The sequence below is a fragment of the Simochromis diagramma genome, unplaced genomic scaffold (assembly GCF_900408965.1).
Source record: "Simochromis diagramma unplaced genomic scaffold, fSimDia1.1 OVJJ01000171.1, whole genome shotgun sequence".
Taxonomy (NCBI): Eukaryota; Metazoa; Chordata; class Actinopteri; order Cichliformes; family Cichlidae; genus Simochromis; species Simochromis diagramma.
This window is the reverse complement of record NW_024387222.1, coordinates 865095-885485: the sequence shown is the minus strand read 5'-3', so window position 1 is coordinate 885485 and position 20391 is coordinate 865095. Positions and strand designations below refer to the sequence as shown.

The 20391-nt window shown below is 43.1% G+C and overlaps 1 protein-coding gene and 1 long non-coding RNA gene across 2 annotated transcripts in view; one reads left to right on the top strand and one right to left on the bottom strand.

Moving 5' to 3' along the window:
* The first annotated feature begins 315 nt into the window (after positions 1-315).
* LOC120746564 (CD209 antigen-like protein C) overlaps positions 316-20391 on the top strand; it is a 22037-nt gene continuing 1961 nt past the window's right edge. Inside the window, exons 1-6 of the mRNA XM_040051987.1 lie at positions 316-530; positions 852-968; positions 2481-2591; positions 2672-2776; positions 3032-3171; positions 19207-19313. Of these exons, the coding sequence (XP_039907921.1) occupies positions 374-530; positions 852-968; positions 2481-2591; positions 2672-2776; positions 3032-3171; positions 19207-19313 (737 nt within the window). The 5' untranslated portion in view covers positions 316-373. The remainder of the gene's footprint in view (positions 531-851; positions 969-2480; positions 2592-2671; positions 2777-3031; positions 3172-19206; positions 19314-20391) is intronic.
* LOC120746578 lies at positions 6027-18122 on the bottom strand. Its single transcript, XR_005698882.1, has 3 exons — positions 18030-18122; positions 6186-6198; positions 6027-6041 (listed from the first exon to the last, which is right to left on the bottom strand). It is a non-coding gene; the product is annotated as an uncharacterized LOC120746578 (long non-coding RNA).

Genomic DNA, 20391 nt, shown 5'->3' with positions numbered 1-20391 from the left:
AACTGTGACACTGAGGTGTGACTGTGTTTGTGCTTTTATGTGTGAACGTTCAACGTCTTTAGAAAAAGAAGAGTTTATACATTTTCTGCTTTATGCAAACTCAGTCAAAAGCTCAACAAAGTACACATATTGTACAACGCAGAGTTTTATCTGTAGTTAAGAGAAACAATAAATGCAGTTAAGACATTTTTATGCAAATTAATCACACGGTCTGTGTTTCCTTACATGCTGCCACTTCCTCAAAGCTTCTTCCTGCCTGAAAGCAGACAGAAGGCTGGACAAGAATAAAACAGCTCGATATCTACCAGGGTCAGTACTGCAGGACTGTTAGAGTACAGTTTAAACTCCTGCTCAGCGTCTCAGTCCTCTCAACATGTCCTCAGATATTTATGCCAAACCAGATCTATCAAAGAAGGTGAGATACAGCAGAAAGGAGGACGGAGCAGAGTGGGAGCAGAGGGAGGTGGATATCTACGAGAGTACAGATGAGATCAGAGATAGTTATGATCATTTTCAGTCGCAGGAAGGAGGTAGGTCAATTATGAATCTAAATGTACTTCCAGTTTGTTACAGTCAGCTTTTAATGCCAAATTACTGCAGCCCATCAAACATCTGTTTCTCCATTTGCTGTATGAACCTTTTTAATTTAAATTCTTTCCCACAATAGTTTGTACGTCACTTATTGATTAACAGGAACTTCTTTCAGTCACAGTGCAGATGTTATATTTCCTTTGTTTTTTGGCAACCGGCCCTTTTTTGACGTTAAACTGATACAACCACAACCACAGGTCTGTTAACCACAGACTGACAGGAAATAAGCACAGACCAACATCCACACTGCTTTCTAACAGGACCACAGACTCAGAATCCTCCTTCAGTCCTGAAGGGCTCTTTCAGATGTGCTACACTGGGTCTAAGAGTGCTGTGCCTCCTGATGTTAGCTGGGATCATCATCCTGTCCATATGCTGTAAGATAAGATACAACCTCTGAACTTCTCCTGCAAATGAATGTATGACTGATACTGAATCCCAGCAGCCAACAAACATGCAGCTTCACAACCAGAACGTGTCCTTCTGCCACAGCAAATACAGGAAGTACCTGAAGCCAACACAGAAGCAGCAAACACTGCAGTTCCTTTAATGACCACTGGAGGCTGATGCTGAAAGCGAGTCAGTCCCCACAGACTCCCATGTTAAAATGAGCACCTTTGCTGCAGTAAAAACATGTTTCCATTCAGGACCAAATGAGTTTTGGTCTCTAAGGATAGTTTCCTCTTCATAAAAACTGCACGGTGGCATTTTAAATGGAATTCTCTGATCAATAATATGAGCTGCTGTGTGGTACAGCCTGACCAACACGTTGGTTTTGCTGACTGAGCTTCTAGTATTTCATCAGTCTGTTACTTAGCACTGATTAGCAGGTGTGTGTCTGTGTGCATGATTCCTGGCTCATATCTTGTGTGTGTTGTGGAGGTGGAGTGAATGTTCTTGTCGTTCCTTCAAACTCTTCACTCAACACGGTGATTCTGTGATTATCTCAACAAAGCAGACAGGCAGCAGCATCTGCTGCAGACTGATGCAGGTGCAGCCACACTATGTTAGACAGTGGCCGTCTGTCATTGTGCGACTAGTTAGTTCACTTGGTGCATTAAGCAGGTAGCTAACAAGCTAATGTTAGCTCCATTCATCTGCTGGGATATATCAATTAATCTTTTTTTATTACATCAAATCACAACAACAGTTGCCTCGAGGTTCTTTATATTATCAGGTAAAGACTCCACAATAACAAAAACAACAACACAGAGAAAACTTCCAGCAGCTGCTGATGTTTGGATTTTAAGGTGGTTTGATTCTATGTTTTAAATCAGTTGATGATCTTCAGCTGACCTTTAGGTCCTGGTGGAGCTGTGACAGACTTAATGCTGGATCAGGAGAAACATCACAAATCTGTGATGTGAGAACAGAGACGCCTGAAAAAGGACGTCTGAAAGCAGGAAACACTGTAACAGGAGTTCCTGGAAGCTGCAGGAAGAAACATTTATTAATTATAAATAAGCAGAAAGAGGAAGTGTTGAAGCCTCAGAGCAGCTTTGACTGAATGTAAAAAGACATATTTTCAGTGAGAACAGGCACATGTCACATGAGTCAGAATCTATTCTTTCAAAGCATGTAGATAACATCTCTGACTACAGGTGTAGAAATGCTGTTTGACTCTTCACCTTCTTCCTCCACACTGAAGCACAATTATTCTGAATCTTGTCAGTGGTTTTTGTTCACAGTTGATACGTATTTAGCTCATCAGATTTCCTGTAGTTCTAACACCTCCACCCACAGGACATGTTAAAGAACAATGGCTGCACAAGTTTCTGACTCTTATTGATATTTGACAAAGCAGAGGAAGAAGATTATTTCTGTTCAATGTTTTACTCATTTTATTTTATTTTATTTTATTTTATTTTGGTTTCACTAAAATATTTTAGATGCTTTGAACAAAAGTGAATTCAACAAACTTCAAATCAAACAAAATAAACTGAACCAAGTTTACAATGACACCAAAAAGAATCACACTGAGCTCCAGGATGAACTTCAAGGTAAGCAAACACCAAGTTCTTATATCACAGATATATTTGTAGAACATTTTAACTTAATTTTAATCTGTTTTTCTCTAAAGGCACAAAAACCAGCCGGACTCAGTTACAGAGCCGTTATGATGAACTGAGTAAAAACCACAGTCAGCTACAGGAAGAAGTGAAGAAGCTGAAGGAGAAGATAGAAGGTAATAAAGTTTGAATAACTAATAGAAAACATCAGTGTTACACAGTGATAACCTGATTGTGTCTTTGTTTTGAATCCTAAATGTTTGATGCTGTGTAACAGTTTCTCTGTATAAATGTAAGTTTCAGTTCATTATGAATAAGAGAGAAAACCTGAGTTTAAATGAAGCATTTACAGGGAAAATGACAGGGACCAAAGATTAATGTGATACAACATGACACAAAGTCTGTCTTTAAAACATGTGTTTGACTTTAAGAGAAGTGTCCTGAAGGATGGACGAGATTTGGAAGCAGCTGTTACTTTAAATCCACTGAGAAGAAAACTTGGTCTGAGAGTCAAAACCACTGTAAGACCAAAGGAGCTGATCTGGTGATGATAAACAGCGAAGAGGAACAGGTGGGTGTGTTTGTTCATGTCTGTGTGATCTTTGATGGAGCTGACAGTCATCTGTTACTTGTGTCTTTGACCTGCTGTCAGTCTGTGACCTGCTTCCTGTCTCCACTCTGATGGATTTCTTCGATTCTCCTTTTTTGTTTCAGACACATTCAAACGTAAAGTTTTTACACATTTGACAAACATTTAATTTACACAGAAATGTTATAAAATGAGAGAAATCCTCATAATCCAGATTATTTTTCTGATTCAATCCAACTGAATCAAATGATTTGTTAACACTGATTCCACTGCAACACTGACTGAGCTACAGGAGGAGCTGATATTCATTGATTCTTTGGCTCTTTCTGATTTCTGCACAATGGAAGAAAAGTTTCATCACAGTTATTCTTCCTTCAGACATGTTCACAAGATGATGTCACTACAACAGAAGTGCTGAATTATGACTGGAGACAATATTTGTGTCTCTTCTCAAACAGGAATTTATCAGTAATTTCAGAGGATTCTCTTGGATTGGTCTGAGAGCCAGACAGACATCAGGAGGATATAAATGGGAATGGGTGGACGGATCAGCGCTGACAGAAACGTGAGACATTCGTTTGTTTCTATTCCAGAGTTATTATTTAGAAGTGAAACATTGATGTTTTGGAAGATAGATCAGCAATACATGAGTTGAGCTATTTTCCAACAGCCCCACAAACTGAATGCAAAGAAAAGCAGAAATCCTCCTTTGAATGAACAGCTGTGCTTGAACTCTCTTCATCTGCAGTCTGTGATGACGTTCAGTTACAACAAGTCAGTTTGAAGGAATCAGGATTGAAACATGTTCAAAGCAGCGACCGACACGTTTCACTTTGTTCAATTTGTCTTCATGTTTTTTGTGCTGTAATGTTTCTTTTCTCACAGAACAAAAAGTGTTTCAGAGAATTCCTGTCTCTTCTTCTTTGGTGTTTGTAAAACTTCAGAACATATGAAGGAAGAAGCTTCAGTAAATATGACCTGATAGACACACATTTCAAAGTGATGTCTGTAAACAGCTGACAAAACAGTTTCAAACAGCAGAAAGTCAGCTCTGACTTCTTTTTATTCTCCATTTTTACAGCAGGAAGATTTCATATTCATCAAAGCTTGAAAGCTGTTTTAGTGTGCATGATGATTCTCAGAGAAAAGTCTAAAGGAGGGAAAGTGGGCGAGAAAGCTGGGAAAGAAATACAGCAAATATTGGAAATATTCCAAAAGAGACGCATATTTATATGAATGTGACAATAGTTATGAGTTTAGTCCAGTTTCATATCAGATTTGATCTCTCTGACAGGTTCTGGGCAGAAGGACCACAAGAGCCATCGTCAGATCACAAAGCAGTTTACTGCTTTTATGACGGGAAATGCCATCGTCACAATTCTTCTGATTCCAAGACCTTCATCTGTGAGAAATGAGTTTGGTGCTTTGATGTAAATGTTTGAATAATCCAACCAAAGACACCTCACTATGAAATGTCCTGCATGAGCCTCAGACTCAGCTTACAGTCTTTACTTGTTCATTCTGCATCATATATTGATTACATATATTGTCCCTCTGTGCTCTGTGCTGTACAGTAAGGTTGGAAGTCATCCACACAAAACCTTGAAGTACTTCATTACTCTGTAGTTCCAGCAAATTGTTCTAATAAAAGTCAAAGTGCAGCTTGTCTTTACTTTGGTTTACTTGGTTTATTCATCAGTCTGTTGGTCCTAAAACTTCAGTAAACGTCTTCTTCAGTTTCTCTCAAACAGCTGAAAGTTGCTGCTTCTTACTTTTAGCTACAAATCAGGAACCAAGAGACTGAAACCAGCACAAATTCAGTTTGTCAAACTTACAACGTGTGAATAAGTGAAGATGAATCCGTTTAAAACAACTTTCCTTCTTCTTCTTCACTTACATCAAAACACAACTTTACCTTCCTGCTTAGTTTGCAGCGAGCTGCCTGCACAGCGTTAACACACTGAAGGTCAAAGTTCATTTCAGCATGACAGAAAGGAAAAGTCCAGAAACAACAACCCTCACAGTGGACACGGTTAAAGTCTGTTGATGACTCTGAACATGACTCGGGTCTTTTTGTAATGTGGGCCTTAGTCGTCTCTCATGAATCAGACAGTTTCAGAGCCAGTTTCCATGTGACACACTTCCTGCTTTGGACCCTTTACCTGCAGCCTGTATGTGTCCACATGTGATTGGTGCAAAGCTTTTAACTAATGACCACAGACCCTGGTTGTGTTTCACTTCAGATGATTTTCAGCATTTCATTGAATTCTAACTGCATCAAAGACATTTCAGCGTTTCAATTCATCAAACTGAACTTCAGATCTTGTTGGATGCTGTTAGTGCTCATAAATAACTCAGCGTTTCACACATCATGACGTGACAGGAAAACTGTGGCTCTCTTCTGGTTTGACTTCCTGGATATTTTCAGTTCAAAGCTGCCTGACTCAAAGAAACAGGCAGACAGTGACGGACGGTCAAATATCTTCTTAGCTTAAGATGTCGACACAAACTCAAGGTGTCCATGACTCCAGGGTGAAATACAGCAGAGGGACCCATGAGGATGGAAGAGGAAGAGAGCAAATCGAGGTGGAGATGTTAGACGATGGAGAGCAGAACCCTGCTGGTGGATTACAAGAAGCTGGTAAGTAGGAACGAACTAAAAATACAAACTACAGATAATAAAAGGGAGGAAGAAGAAGGAGCTCCAGAGTCCCTCATTAGTGCTCCATGAATGGACTCTTTGTGTATTTTCTCTGTAGATGAACACACCCAGAGAAAGCTTCCAGCTGTGGACAGCAGCTGTTTCAGAGCGTTTGAAGTGACCCTGGGAGTGCTGTATCTGCTGATTCTGGCTGGAATCTTAACACGCTGTGAGCAACTTTATTTATCATGTTAGATTTGTGATTTTTAACATTTTAAGGGAAATTATTTGATGTTGTTGACCTGATTCTGTTTACTTCCTGTTCTCTCTTCATGTTACAGTTAGAAACAGTCACTCTGCAGAGTTTTCTTATATATGTTACACTACTGCTGAAATATGTCCACTACCTACAGGCTGGTTAAAAATGTGCTGGTGGCCCAAGAGTTGGGAGTTCGCCTTGTAATCGGAAGGTTGCCGGTTCGAACCCCGGCTTAGACAGTCTTGGTCGTTGTGTCCTTGGGCAAGACACTTCCCTCTGGTGGTCAGAGGGCCCGGTGGCGCCAGTGTTCGGCAGCCTCGCCTCTGTCAGTGCGCCCCAGGGTGGCTGTGGCTACAATGTAGCTGCCATCACCAGTGTGTGAATGTGTGGATGACTGGTTGTGTAAAGTGCTTTGGGGTCCTTAGGGACTAGTAAAGCGCTATACAAATACAGGCCATTTACCATAACCCTTTAACGTTAGTAGGGATGGGTATCGTTTAGGCTTTATCCGATACCAGTACCAAATCGGTGCTTGAACCAGTGCTTAAAGAATGGAGAACACAGACTTTGTCCAAAAAACTCTCATGTTTAGCTGTTTCCCTCTTTTTCTTTGGTCATTTTAGCCTTTTTGGCCAGGGTGAAGGGAGTATCTGCCATCAAACAAGAAGACAGCCGCATGTAACGGTGTTTGCTAGTTCACCTTACATGCATTAATGTAATAACGTGGTTAGCCTACTCAACATAAATTACACACGAACAACATTAAGCTACTCACACAGAGAAGAACGGCTGCTGCTGCATCATCATCCTCATCATTTCTGCTACACTGGCAGGGCTAGGGGCCAGGACTCTCCTCTTCGGGTTTTTGGGGATGTTGCTAACTCCGGGTCCGATAACAGGCACCACACCCGCAGTAGATGTGCACGGTGTGAGCTCTCGCAGCAAGCTATCAAATATGGCGCATTTCTCGGCTTTTAACAAAATGCTATACATCGCCAGGTGTTTCATCGGATTTGAGGAGTTACCTCCTTTGCACAGTATCACAGTGTCACCTTAAAGCACTTGTTGCAGGCTGCTGAGTTTGCATCTTTTGCTGTGAAGTACAGCCAGACTTTGACTGCTTCGCTTTGGGCATTTTTAATCTGTAGCTCTGCTCTAAAAGAACGTACGTACCTGGACCCGCCTACTATCCTCGGAAAGGTAAAATGATTGGCTAGAATCCAAAGTGTATGACATCTTAGGAAAAAAAAGCACCAAAATAAAGCACCGAAATGTGCGCTGCATTTCATTCTGGTTACTACTGTTTATGTCAGAACTGGTGCCATATTGGCACCAGATACCGGTACCCATCCCTAAACGTTAGTGGCTAACCACCAGCAGCTAAAGCTGAGGACACACTGGAAAGGATTCACTCGTCACGTATCACTTTGAAGATCACAGCTGGCTGCAGTTTTATGTAACCTAATGTATTTAATACTAAATCATATGTCAGGCTTGATGTGCTCTCATATGTAGCCGCTTCGATCTCTGTCTCTACCTGGAAGTAGAGAAACATTACTCTTCAGTTCCCATCGTGCTGATTTTGAACATTATGGAATTTAAGTCATGTACTAACAGAGACTTGGAGGAGAGAGACCTAATATTTAATAATCCACATTTCACTGTTTTACTCTTTGGTTCAGATGTGAATACTGTATTGTTCTTTCTTTGTGATTTTTTTTGTTTAAGTTGTTTGTTGCTGGTTTTTAGTTTGTTTTTTGTCTGTTTGGGAGCTGACACAGTCTCTATGGAGATGGGTTTTTGGGGGGTAACAGGAGGAGAGAAGCTGCAGAGAGGTGTGTAACACTGCAACTCTGCTTCCTGGTCCCAAATCTGGACAGCCATGGTCTGGGGCATTTACTAAATTTGTCTATATTTCTAGAAATGAGAGCTGCTCCATCCAAAGTGGAGGAGTGGGAACAAGACCAGGTTTCCTCCAGAAGGTTTGCCAATTTTTTATGAAGCCCACATTGTTTTTTGGACACCACTCAGACAGCCAGCAATTTAAGGAGAACATGCGGCTAAACATGTCACTCCTGGTCTGATTGGGGAGGGGACCAGAGAAAACTACAGAGTCTGACATTGTTTTGTCAGTTGCACAGCGATTCAATATTGATTTTAGGGACCTCCGATTGGCGTAACCGGCTGTCATTACTGCCGATGTGAATTACAATTTTACTGAATTCATGTTTACCCTTCCCCAGCAGTTTTACATTTCCTCAATGTCGCCTGCTCTGGTCCCTGGAAGACAATTGACTATGGTTGTTTGTGTCTCTCGCTTCACATGTCTGAGAACAGAATCACCAATTACCAGAGTTTGACTCCTGCTGGGTGTTTTGCTGAGTGGGGAAAAACTGTTAGACACAGAAAAGGCTGGTGATGTACCTGGGTATTCTATTTAGGACTACACTTCCTCCTCACCGTCACCCAGCCATCTTGTTTCCCCAGCTTCTCGGGGCAGTCTGCCGTGGGACAGCTAGTAGGGCCTACGCTACCTGTGGCTGCATCGGCTACATGGCCATGTCTAGCTACAGATTTTTCAAGGGTGTGAAGCCAAATCTCCAATTCAATGATCCTGGCCTCCAGAGCTGCAAATAGGCTACAGTTATTACAGGTATCATTACTGCTAAAGGAGGTTGAGGAGTAACTAAAATTCTGACATAATGAGCAGGAAAGTGCAGCAGGGACGGGTGAAGAGGCCATGCTGGTAGCGAGTTGGCTACGAGCTAAGCTACGCTAAAAAGTAAAGACACAGTGAGTGAATACTGTAAATATAATTAGCGTGTTATATGTACAGTATCGGGCGATCGTGGCTCAAGAGTTGGGAGTTCGCCTTGTAATCGGAAGGTTGCCGGTTCGAGTCCCGGCTTGGACAGTCTCGGTCGTTGTGTCCTTGGGCAAGACACTTCACCCGTTGCCTACTGGTGGTGGTCAGAGGGCCCGGTGGCGCCAGTGTCCGGCAGCCTCGCCTCTGTCAGTGCGCCCCAGGGTGGCTGTAGCTACAATGTAGCTGCCATCACCAGTGTGTGAATGTGTGTGTGAATGAGTGGATGACTGGATGTGTAAAGCGCTTTCGGGTCCTTAGGGACTAGTAAAGCGCTATATAAATACAGGCCATTTACCATTTACAATAACAGGAACAGGAAGTGATACTCAGAGAGGGCGAACACCAAGTGAAGGACAACCCAGAGGAACCTTCCGTGGTTCTTGATTTAAGTGGTTGTAATTTTTTTTCCTATTCATTACACATGTCCCAAAATTTAGTACATGAAGAATAAACCAATTTCAGGAAAAGAATGAATTTGAAATGTGTTAATTTAGCAGTTGCATGATTTTTAACTTGGTAAAATGGTCAAAATCACACACTTGTTTGTTCTAGAGGTCATTCTGTGTTTGTGGTTAGAAACATCCACACTGATTTCTAACAGGACCACAGACTCAGAATCCTCCTTCACTCCAGAAGGGCTCTTTCAGATGTGCTACACTGGGTCGAAGAGTGCTGTGCCTCCTCAAAAACACAGGCGGCGCCATGAGCAGGCAGCGGCTGATTTTTTTGTTTTGTTTTGTTTCTTTTCAAGACCGAGGCACGATGCGTACCACCTACAATAGACAATTTCTGATCAGAATCAGTGAAAAGAGAACAATTTCCATGACTAATCTGCCGACAGAGAAACTTCGGAGTCTGGGTTTGTTAACTCCCCCACCGCCCACCGAGGCAGCAAGGCGCAAGCGAGGAAAGCGTGTCGGTGCTAGCACTAGGCTAAAGGCTAACCTGTTCCGCCGGGCACTTCCATCCATCCCGCTCTCCAGCGTTCGCTCCCTGGACAGTTAAATCGATGATCTTTGGCTCCAGCATTCGACCCAGCACAAAGTTAAGAACTTTTGTGTTTTCATCCTCACGGACACCTGGTTTCCTGAGGAGCTGAACAAGTTCTACACATGGTTTGATGCACTGAACAAACCACAGGCAAAGAAAGCCATGCCCACCACCACCGACCATACCATCTCTCTGCCTGCAGCTGACCCGAGGAGAACTTTCACCAAGGTCAACATACGGAAAGTTGCTGGACCAGACAACATCCCAGGTTGCGTGCTGAGAGACTGCGCTGATGAGCTGGCTGATGTCTTCACAGACATTTTCAATTCATCGCTGAGCCAGATGATCGTCCCAGCATGCTGGCTATCCCGGTACCAAAGAAATCCTCAGCATCCTGCCTGAATTTCATCGCCCTGACCCCCATCATCATGAAGTGCTTCGAGGGACTTGTCATGGCACATGTGAAAAGCAACCTCCCCTGCTCACTGGATCCACTGCAGTTTGCATACTGGCCGAACAGGTCGACCGAGGATACTATTTCCACTCCACTTCACCTCTCCTTCTCCCACCGGGACAAGAAACACACCTATGTCAGAATGGTGTTCATGGACTTGAGCTCAGCATTCAGCACCATTATTCCCCAAAAACTGTTTGACAAACTCAGCAAGTTGGGACTGAGCAGCTCTCTCTGCTACTGGATGCTAGATTTCCTGTCAGAGAGGCCTCAGTCCGTCCGAATCGGCAACAACACCTCCAGCACCATCAGACTGAGCACAGGAGCTCCTCAGGGCTGTGTTCTCAGCCCACTGTTGTTCACGCTACTGACACACGATTGCACCGCCCTACACAGCTCCAACCAATCATCAAGTTTGATGATGACACAACCGTGGTTGGACTCATCAGCAGCAACACAAAGTCAGCGTACAGAGATGAGGTTCAGCAGCTGGAGTTCTGGTGCAGCAAGAACAACCTGTCACTGAATGTGGACGAAACCAAGGAGATGATTGTCGACTTCAAGGAGACTCGCTCCACCCACACACCACTCAGCATCCACGGTTCCACGTAGAGACTGTTAACAGCATCAAGTTCCTGGGAGTTCACATCTCAGACGACCTCATCTGGACCACCAACACCACCTCCATCACCAAAAAGGCCCAGCAGCGCCTCCACTTCCTGAGATGCCTGAAACCTCCCTCCTCCCACCCTCACCATGTTCTACAGGAGCACCATAGCGAGCTCCTGACCAGCTGCATCTGCGTGTGGTTCGGTAACTGCAAAGTCGGCGACCTCAGCCAGCTACGTCGGATCGTCAATGCAGCTGCCAAGATCACTGGAACATCTCTCCCTCTGCTACAGGGCATCTTTCACAAACACTGCATCAGTAAGGACTCCTGCATCATACTTGACCCCTCCTCCCATCCGGCAACCGCTATCGGAGCATTGGGGCCTGATACTCCAGACTGCAAGATAGCTTTTTCCTGCAAGCCATCAGATTCCTGAAATCACGCATACTGTAAACTCTCATTGGTGGCCAGTGCGGGCGGCCACGCAACGGGAGCAGGCAGCGGCGTGGCGCCATCGGTGGGGAGAGCTGCAGGACCAGACAGAGCACCACCTGCAGAGAATCAAGGATCTGGTGGCACTTAGTGGAATACATTTTAAAATAATGGATTGGATTTATATAGCGCTTTTCAAGGCACCCAAAGCGCTTTACAATGCCACTATTCATTCACTCTCACATTCACACACTGGTGGAGGCAGCTACGGTTGTAACCACAGCTGCCCTGGGGCAGACTGACAGAAGCAAGGCTGCCATATCGCGCCATCGGCCCCTCTGGCCAACACCAGTAGGCGGTAGGGTAAAGTGTCTTGCCCAAGGACACAAGGACCAGGACAGAGAGCCCGGGGATCGAACCGGCGACCTTCCGGTTACAGATACGCTTCCCAACCCCCCGAGCCATGGTCGCCCTTCCCAGTGTTGGGAAGTAACCTTCCCAACACTGGAGAGGACAAAGTCTTCTCCAGTGTTGGGACATCATCCTGTCCATATACTGTAAGATAAGATACAACCTCTGAACTTCTCCTGCAAATGAATGTATGACTGATACTGAATCCCAGCAGCCAACAAACATGCAGCTTCACAACCAGAACGTGTCCTTCTGCCACAGCAAATACAGGAAGTACATGAAGACAACACAGAAGCAGCAAACACTGCAGTTCCTTTAATGACCACTGGAGGCTGATGCTGAAAGCGAGTCAGTCCCCACAGACTCCCATGTTAAAATGAGCACCTTTGCTGCAGTAAAAACATGTTTCCATTCAGGACCAAATGAGTTTTGGTCTCTAAGGATAGTTTCCTCTTCATAAAAACTGCACGGTGGCATTTTAAATGGAATTCTCTGATCAATAATATGAGCTGCTGTGTGGTACAGCCTGACCAACACGTTGGTTTTGCTGACTGAGCTTCTAGTATTTCATCAGTCTGTTACTTAGCACTGATTAGCAGGTGTGTGTCTGTGTGCATGATTCCTGGCTCATATCTTGTGTGTGTTGTGGAGGTGGAGTGAATTTTCTTGTTGTTCCTTCAAACTCTTCACTCAACACGGTGATTCTGTGATTATATTAAATTAAACCAAGGAGTTGGTGGTAGACTTCCACAAGCATCCTCCACTGCAACTACTAAACATCCAAGGTACGAACACTGAGGCTGTGGACAGCTACAGGTACCTTGGTGTTCATCTGAACAATAAACTGGACTGCACTTATAATTCAGACGCCCTCTACAGGAAAGGGCAGAGCAGGCTGTACCTGCTATGTAGAGTCAGGTCTTCAGGAGTGGAGGGCCCACTCCTGAAGACCTTCTATGACTCTGTGGTGGCCTCAGCTATCTTTTACAGTGTGGTCTGCTGGGGTGGCAGCATCTCAGTCCGGAACAGGAAGAGACTGAACAGGCTGATTTGAAGGGATCTAGGATGCCCTCTGGACCCAGTGGAGGTGGTGAGTGACAGGAGAATGGGGGCTAAGCTGTCACCCCTGTTGGACAACATCTCCCACCCCATGCAGGAGACTCTGACAGCACTGAGCAGCTCCTTCAGTGGCTGCAGCACCCACGATGTGGGACGGAGAGATTTCGCAGGTCTTTCCTCCCCACTGCTGTCAGACTCCACAACAAAGACTTTTGCAGCTGATCAAACACACACATCCACACATGTGCAATAAGACTAAGTGCAATAGTCTTCTCTGACAAAGTTGTATTTTTATTCAGTTGTATAAAGCATTTGCATTCTAGTTTTATCCTATTGTTCATCCTATTGTTTATTTTATTCTATTTTATTCTACTGTATATATTTACTCTATTCTGTACAGTTGGGTACAGTATATAATTCATATTACATTCTAAGTTTTGCTATATAACTTTTGCACTGTCCACTTCCTGCTGTGACAAAACAAATTTCCCACGTGTGGGACTAATAAAGGTTATCTTATCTCAACAAAGCAGACAGGCAGCAGCATCTGCTGCAGACTGATACAGGTGCAGTCACACTATGTTAGACAGCGGCCGTCTGTCATTATGTCAACTAGTTAGTTCATTTGGTGTATTAAACAGCTAGCTAACAAGCTAATGTTAGTTCCATTCATCTAAAGTGAGAATAAAAAAGTCCATCTGGGAAAGTGGAATGATTTGAAATTTGAAATTAATTTCCTGTTTTGTTGCATTTCTAACCAGATATTTTAGTGAGTTTGGAAAAACAGCAGCTGCAGAAAGAAGTGAAGCTGAAGGACAAGATGGAAGGTAAGAAACTATTAAGAAGTATTAAAGTTGGAGATGACTGTATTTGAGAGTGGGTTAATTTTATGTTTTAAATCAGGTTCTTGTGTAAAGATAATCTGATAAAAAGAAACAAAACAAGTTACAGCTGCTGACCTCCCAAACTAACATAAACAGGAGAAAACTGTTCAAAGTCAAAGGCAGCTCAGCCCTACAAACTATCAGGTTATGTTGTCCACGGTGTGGTGGAAGCATCAGGACCCAAATGCAGAACATGGTGGGCAAATGTTAAACATAAAGTGTGTTTATTCCAGGAAAGATTTTCCAGGATTCCAGGATTTCTTGTACCTCCATGAGGTACAAGAAAAACAGACAAAAAGAGTTGGAACAGCACAGCTAGTGAGACGACTGGACAAAGGGCGAGGGAAACAATGGGAATGAATACTAGTGATGGGAATTCTGGCTCTTTTTAGAGAACCGGCTCTTTCGGCTCGGCTCACTAAAAAGATCCGGATCTTTCGGCTCCCAATCCTCTATTTACGTTGTTTTGTTGGTTTAATTAATTAATTATTAACAACAATGTAAAATTATGCACAAAATTAATTACTAATTTAAAAAATATTTTTATTTATGTATGTTTATTATAGGCAGCTCAGCCTATAATAAACATGCAGCTTTATGTAATCATAAAGCAGCATGTTGGTGCACCAATCACAGCAGAGTACCTGCACATGCCCGTTATCATCCTCTCATTCAGTCACAGCTGAGGCACAGCATGCAGAGATTTTCATGAAGGACAGAAAAACACAGCAGTTGCACAAAATGACAAAAAATATACTGACAGTCATAACAACGGGTCAAAGTTCAGTCTGTTACTGTATCATAGACACTGATGCTGTGTGTGCTATATGAGATGCTGCAGGCAGTCAGTGTGAGTCTTCAGCAGTCTGAGCTACAAAGATGGGATCTTGGCTGCAAATGAATGTATGACTGATACTGAATCCCAGCAGCCAACAAACATGCAGCTTCACAACCAGAACGTGTCCTTCTGCCACAGCAAATACAGGAAGTACCTGATCACATGGAAACACCTTTGATATGAGGAAGTGTTGAAGCCTCAGAGCAGCTTTGACTGAATGTAAAAAGACATATTTTCCTTTTGGTTTTTTTTTTTTTTTTTTTTTGCCTGTCCCGTTTGGCTCTTTTGCATCAGAATTGTTGTCTAAAGGCAAACAAAGATGCCCAACGGATTTACTTTACCAAATTGACCATCCCAGCCTTGCCGTAATGGTCCATTTGATTCACCTTTTATTGTTTATTTTATTTTCACTTACTGAATACGGGACAGACTTGACTGGGGGAAAGAAGGGGAAAAAGAAAGAGGGAAAGAGAAACAGCTGAGAAGAGGGACGGGGGAGAAGGGCAAAAAACAAAAACCAACAGAATGAGCAAAAAAAAAAAGAAAAAAAAATGCATATATCGATCACCTGGATCACCTGCTGAGAAAGAAAAAAGAAAACAAGCAGAAGAGAACAAGAGTAATAGAATAAACAACATCACAATGATATATGGGAATATGACAGTAAATACTAAATATTAAACATTATTGTGCAGCACATAAGATCAACAGAACACAGTGTGCTTTGAGGTAGGAGCCAAAAAGGGTGTAGTTTGTGGGTGTGATCACCCGTGTGTACACCTGTGAGCATGGACGCGCTTGTTTTTTCAAAAGGTTCCTTCATGTAATGATCTGCTAGAGGGTGTGGGGGGGCCACAGCCCCGTCCTCCAGGGCATGAAGCAGGTATGGAGGAGATCAAAACTCCAGACATCCAGAGGCCCCCAGAACACAAGAGACCAAGGAAGACCAACAGAGGGGCAGCCGCGCCACTGTCCCAGAAAGAGCTGAGGAGAGTCCCAGATGAGGGGTCACTCAGCAGCCGTGGAGCAGAAGCCAGGGGGGGGTTGCAGTGACGCGCCCGTGAGCTCCGCCAGCAGCCAGCCGTGCCTGAATGACCGAGCCCCAGGCCGAGAGGCCGGGGGCATCCCACCTCCGAAGTGGCCCGAGCGAGCCCCAGGCTCCAGGCCCCGATAAGCGGCCGCCAAGGAGTGAGCCGGTGTGTACCTGGACGCCCACCCCCAGACACAAAGAACCACCAACCCCCCGATGTCTGAGGGAGTCCGCCACTGACAGGAGAAGTGGTGGTGGGGGGAGATAGGCCTCCAAACCTTGGAGGGCCTGAGATGTCCCCAGAGAGGTGGCGCCTGACACCCAACCTGACATATAGACACAGACATACAGGCACACACATATACAAACATCCATTCCCACCCTCATGCTCTAATATGCACTTACTCCACACTCAACCAACGTGGAGACAGACATAAAGAGACGCTGTACCACCAACTCCTCCCAGCCCCCCCGCTCCAGCAGGCCGCAGAGAACGGGGGTGAGAGAAGACTCCAAACCTCCCTCCACCCGCTCATTGTAGTGTTGATGCATGTGTGTTCTAAGGTGCATTTAAAACCCAGGAGGGCATGGAGCTACCTGCCAGAGAGCAGCAGGTAAGCGCATAGCCCCTCCTGCTAGCCCTCAATGTCTACGTGTATTTAACATTGAGAGGTGGGCAACGACGCCAGGGGTGGGGTGTACACCCTGATGGTACTTTGGATTCCGTGTATCGTGCCCACCCCCAAGATCCTATATGTATGTGTAATGAGAGTGTGAGTAATGTGAATGTCTAAGTTGTGGGATAAAAAGACATATTTTCAGTGAGAACAGGCACATGTCACATGAGTCAGAATCTATTCTTTCCAAAACCTAAAGATAACATCTCTGACTACAGGTGTAGAAATGCTGTTTGACTCTTCACCTTCTTCCTCCACACTGAAGCACAATTATTCTGAATCTTGTCAGTGGTTTTTGTTCACAGTTGATACGTATTTAGCTCATCAGATTTCCTGTAGTTCTAACACCTCCACCCACAGGACATGTTAAAGAACAATGGCTGCACAAGTTTCTGACTCTTATTGATATATTTGACAAAGCAGAGGAAGAAGATTATTTCTGTTCAATGTTTCACTCATTTTATTTTATTTTATTTTATTTTGGTTTCACTGAAATATTTTAGATGCTTTGAACAAGAGTGAGCTCCAGGATGAACTTCAAGGTAAGCAAACACCAAGTTCTTATATCACAGATATATTTGTAGAACATTTTAACTTAATTTGAATCTTTTTTCTCTAAAGGCACAAAAACCAGCCTGACTCAGTTACAGAGCCGTTATGATGAACTGAGTAAAAACCACAGTCAGCTACAGGAAGAAGTGAAGAAGCTGAAGGAGAAGATAGAAGGTAATAAAGTTTGAATAACTAATAGAAAACATCAGTGTTACACAGTGATAACCTGATTGTGTCTTTGTTTTGAATCCTAAATGTTTGATGCTGTGTAACAGTTTCTCTGTATAAATGTAAGTTTCAGTTAATTATGAATAAGAGAGAAAACCTGAGTTTAAATGAAGCATTTACAGGGAAAATGACAGGGACCAAAGATTAATGTGATACAACATGACACAAAGTCTGACTTTAAAACATGTGTTTGACTTTAAGAGAAGTGTCCTGATCGATGGACGAGATTTGGAAGCAGCTGTTACTTTAAATACACTGAGAGTAAAACTTGGTCTGAGAGTCAAAACCACTGTAAGACCAGAGGAGCTGATCTGGTGATGATAAACAGCAAAGAGGAACAGGTGGGTGTGTTTGTTCATGTCTGTGCAGGGCTCTAGAGTGCGACCAATTTGGTCGCAAATGCGACCAAATTTTTCAGTGGTGCAACTAAAAAAAAAAATTTGGTTGCACCTGTGCGACCAACTGTTCAGGTAGGGAAAAAAAAAAATCTGCAACCTTCCCTGTGGTCAACAACAGACACATTATGCCCCTATCGTGGACTAAACCAATCAGAGATAGTAAGGGGCGGGACCTCTCTTATTGGCCGTGGTCCAGTTGAAAGTGCAGGTGGAAGTGGGAGGTGAGTAGCTTGAATAAAGCGATATCAATTCATTAGATCCTGAATCGACTTTTAAATATAACTGTGTTTTGCCAGAAACGCCAGATTCTCAGATTAAAGCTCACAAAACCATTTCAACAACAACCAAACAGCAGATGAGAGCAGGTACACGGACTCCACACAAAGACGTAAACACAGACCCGACGCATCAGAATCAGCTTTGTCTTTCTCGGCTTTCTCACCCGACGGCCCGTAGACGGACACGCTGTCGGAGCTCAGCGATCCTGATGCGTCCGGTCCGCTGTGTTTACGTCTCTCTTTCAACCAAAATTCGCCGAGCCAGCAGCAAAAGAAGCAGCAAACTGCGCTTCACATTTGATCAATGTGTCATTCAATTCAATTTTATTTATATAGCGCCAAATCACAACATAAGTCGCCTCAAGGCGCTTCATAGATACAGAGAAAAAAACCCAACAATCATATGACCCCCTATGAGCAGCACTTTGGCAACAGTGGGAAGGAAAAACTCCCTTTTAACAGGAAGAAACCTCCGGTAGAACCAGGCTCAGGGAGGGGCGGGGCCATCTGCTGCGACCAGTTGGGGTGAGAGAAGGAAGACAGGATAAAGACATGCTGTGGAAGAGAGACAGAGGTTAATAACAGATATGATTCAATGCAGAGAGGTCTGTTAACACATAGTGAGTGAGAAAGGTGACTGGAAAGGAAAAACCCAGTGCATCATGGGAATCCCCGGCAGCCTACGTCTATTGCAGCATAACTAAGGGAGGACAGAAGTGGATGTAGCTGTAATAGGAAAAGAACTATTGCTAACTTTTCTGTTAAGTTAAGGCCTGATCCTTCTGAAATTCATAGCCAGTGCTCTGACACGGTGTCATCAATCTTTGAATGCTGAAAAAGCACAGTGTATCCAGAAAAACACATTATATTATATCAATTATTATAAAATTTGTGTGCGCCTAACTTTTGTACCGGTAAGCCTAACTTTAAAAAGTTAGGCGTACCGGTACGCCCATGGCAAAAAGTTAGTCTAGAGCCCTGCTGTGTGATCTTTGATGGAGCTGACAGTCATCTGTTACTTGTGTTTTTGACCTGCTGTCAGTCTGTGACCTGCTTCCTGTCTCCACTCTGATGGATTTCTTGGATTCTCCTTTTTTGTTGCAGACACTACAAACATTTAATTTACACAGAAATGTTATAAAATGAGAGAAATCCTCATAATCCAGATTATTTTTCTGATTCAATCCAACTGAATCAAATGATTTGTTAACACTGATTCCACTGCAACACTGACTGAGCTACAGGAGGAGCTGATATTCATTGATTCTTTGGCTCTTTCTGATTTCTGCACAATGGAAGAAAAGTTTCATCACAGTTATTCTTCCTTCAGACATGTTCACAAGATGATGTCACTACAACAGAAGTGCTGAATTATGACTGGAGACAATATTTGTGTCTCTTCTCAAACAGGAATTTGTCAGTAAATTTGGAGGACACTCTTGGATTGGTCTGACAGCCAGACAGACATCAGGAGGATATAAATGGGAATGGGTGGACGGATCAGCGCTGACAGAAAGGTGAGACATTAGTTTGTTTCTATTCCAGAGTTATTATTTAGAAGTGAAACATTGATGTTTTGGAAGATAGATCAGCAATACATGAGTTGAGCTATTTTCCAACAGCCCCACAAACTGAATGCAAAGAAAAGCAGAAATCCTCCTTTGAATGAACAGCTGTGCTTGAACTCTCTTCATCTGCAGTCTGTGATGACGTTCAGTTACAACAAGTCAGTTTGAAGGAATCAGGATTGAAACATGTTCAAAGCAGCGACCGACACATTTCACTTTGTTCAATTTGTCTTCATGTTTTTTGTGCTGTAATGTTTCTTTTCTAACAGAACAAAAAGTGTTTCAGAGAATTCCTGTCTCTTCTTCTTTGGTGTTTGTAAAACTTCAGAACATATGAAGGAAGAAGCTTCAGTAAATATGACCTGATAGACACACATTTCAAAGTGATGTCTGTAAACAGCTGACAAAACAGTTTCAAACAGCAGAAAGTCAGCTCTGACTTCTTTTTATTCTCCATTTTTACAGCAGGAAGATTTCATATTCATCAAAGCTTGAAAGCTGTTTTAGTGTGCATGATGATTCTCAGAGAAAAGTAGTCTTTTTTTTTTTTTTTTTTTTTTTTTTTAAATGACATCAGAAACAGCAGTATGCGACATTACGTGATGGCAGAGCTTCAGTTCATCCTTTGTCATTTTTTTTTTTTTTTTCCCCTTTTTTTTTTTTTTTTTTTTTTAATAAATAGGACAGGGGGAATGAATGAGAGAAAGAGAGGGAGGGAAAGAGAGAAAACCAAAGGGGAGAAGAGACGGTGAGAAGGGGGGGGAAGAGAGAGAAAAAAAAAAAAACCAAAAAAAAAAAAAACCAAAAAAAAACAAAAAAACAAACTCCTGGGTCACCTGTATGGAGAAAGAAAAAACAAACAAAAAACAAACAAACAGAGGAGACAGCAAACAACAAAGAGCAACATAATAATAAAGAAAACAAAGCACCATCACAATAAACTAGCTAGTCATAGATATCAATAGTTACTAAGTAATAAACGATATTGTGCAGCACGCAAGATAGACAGCGCACAATGTGCTTTGAG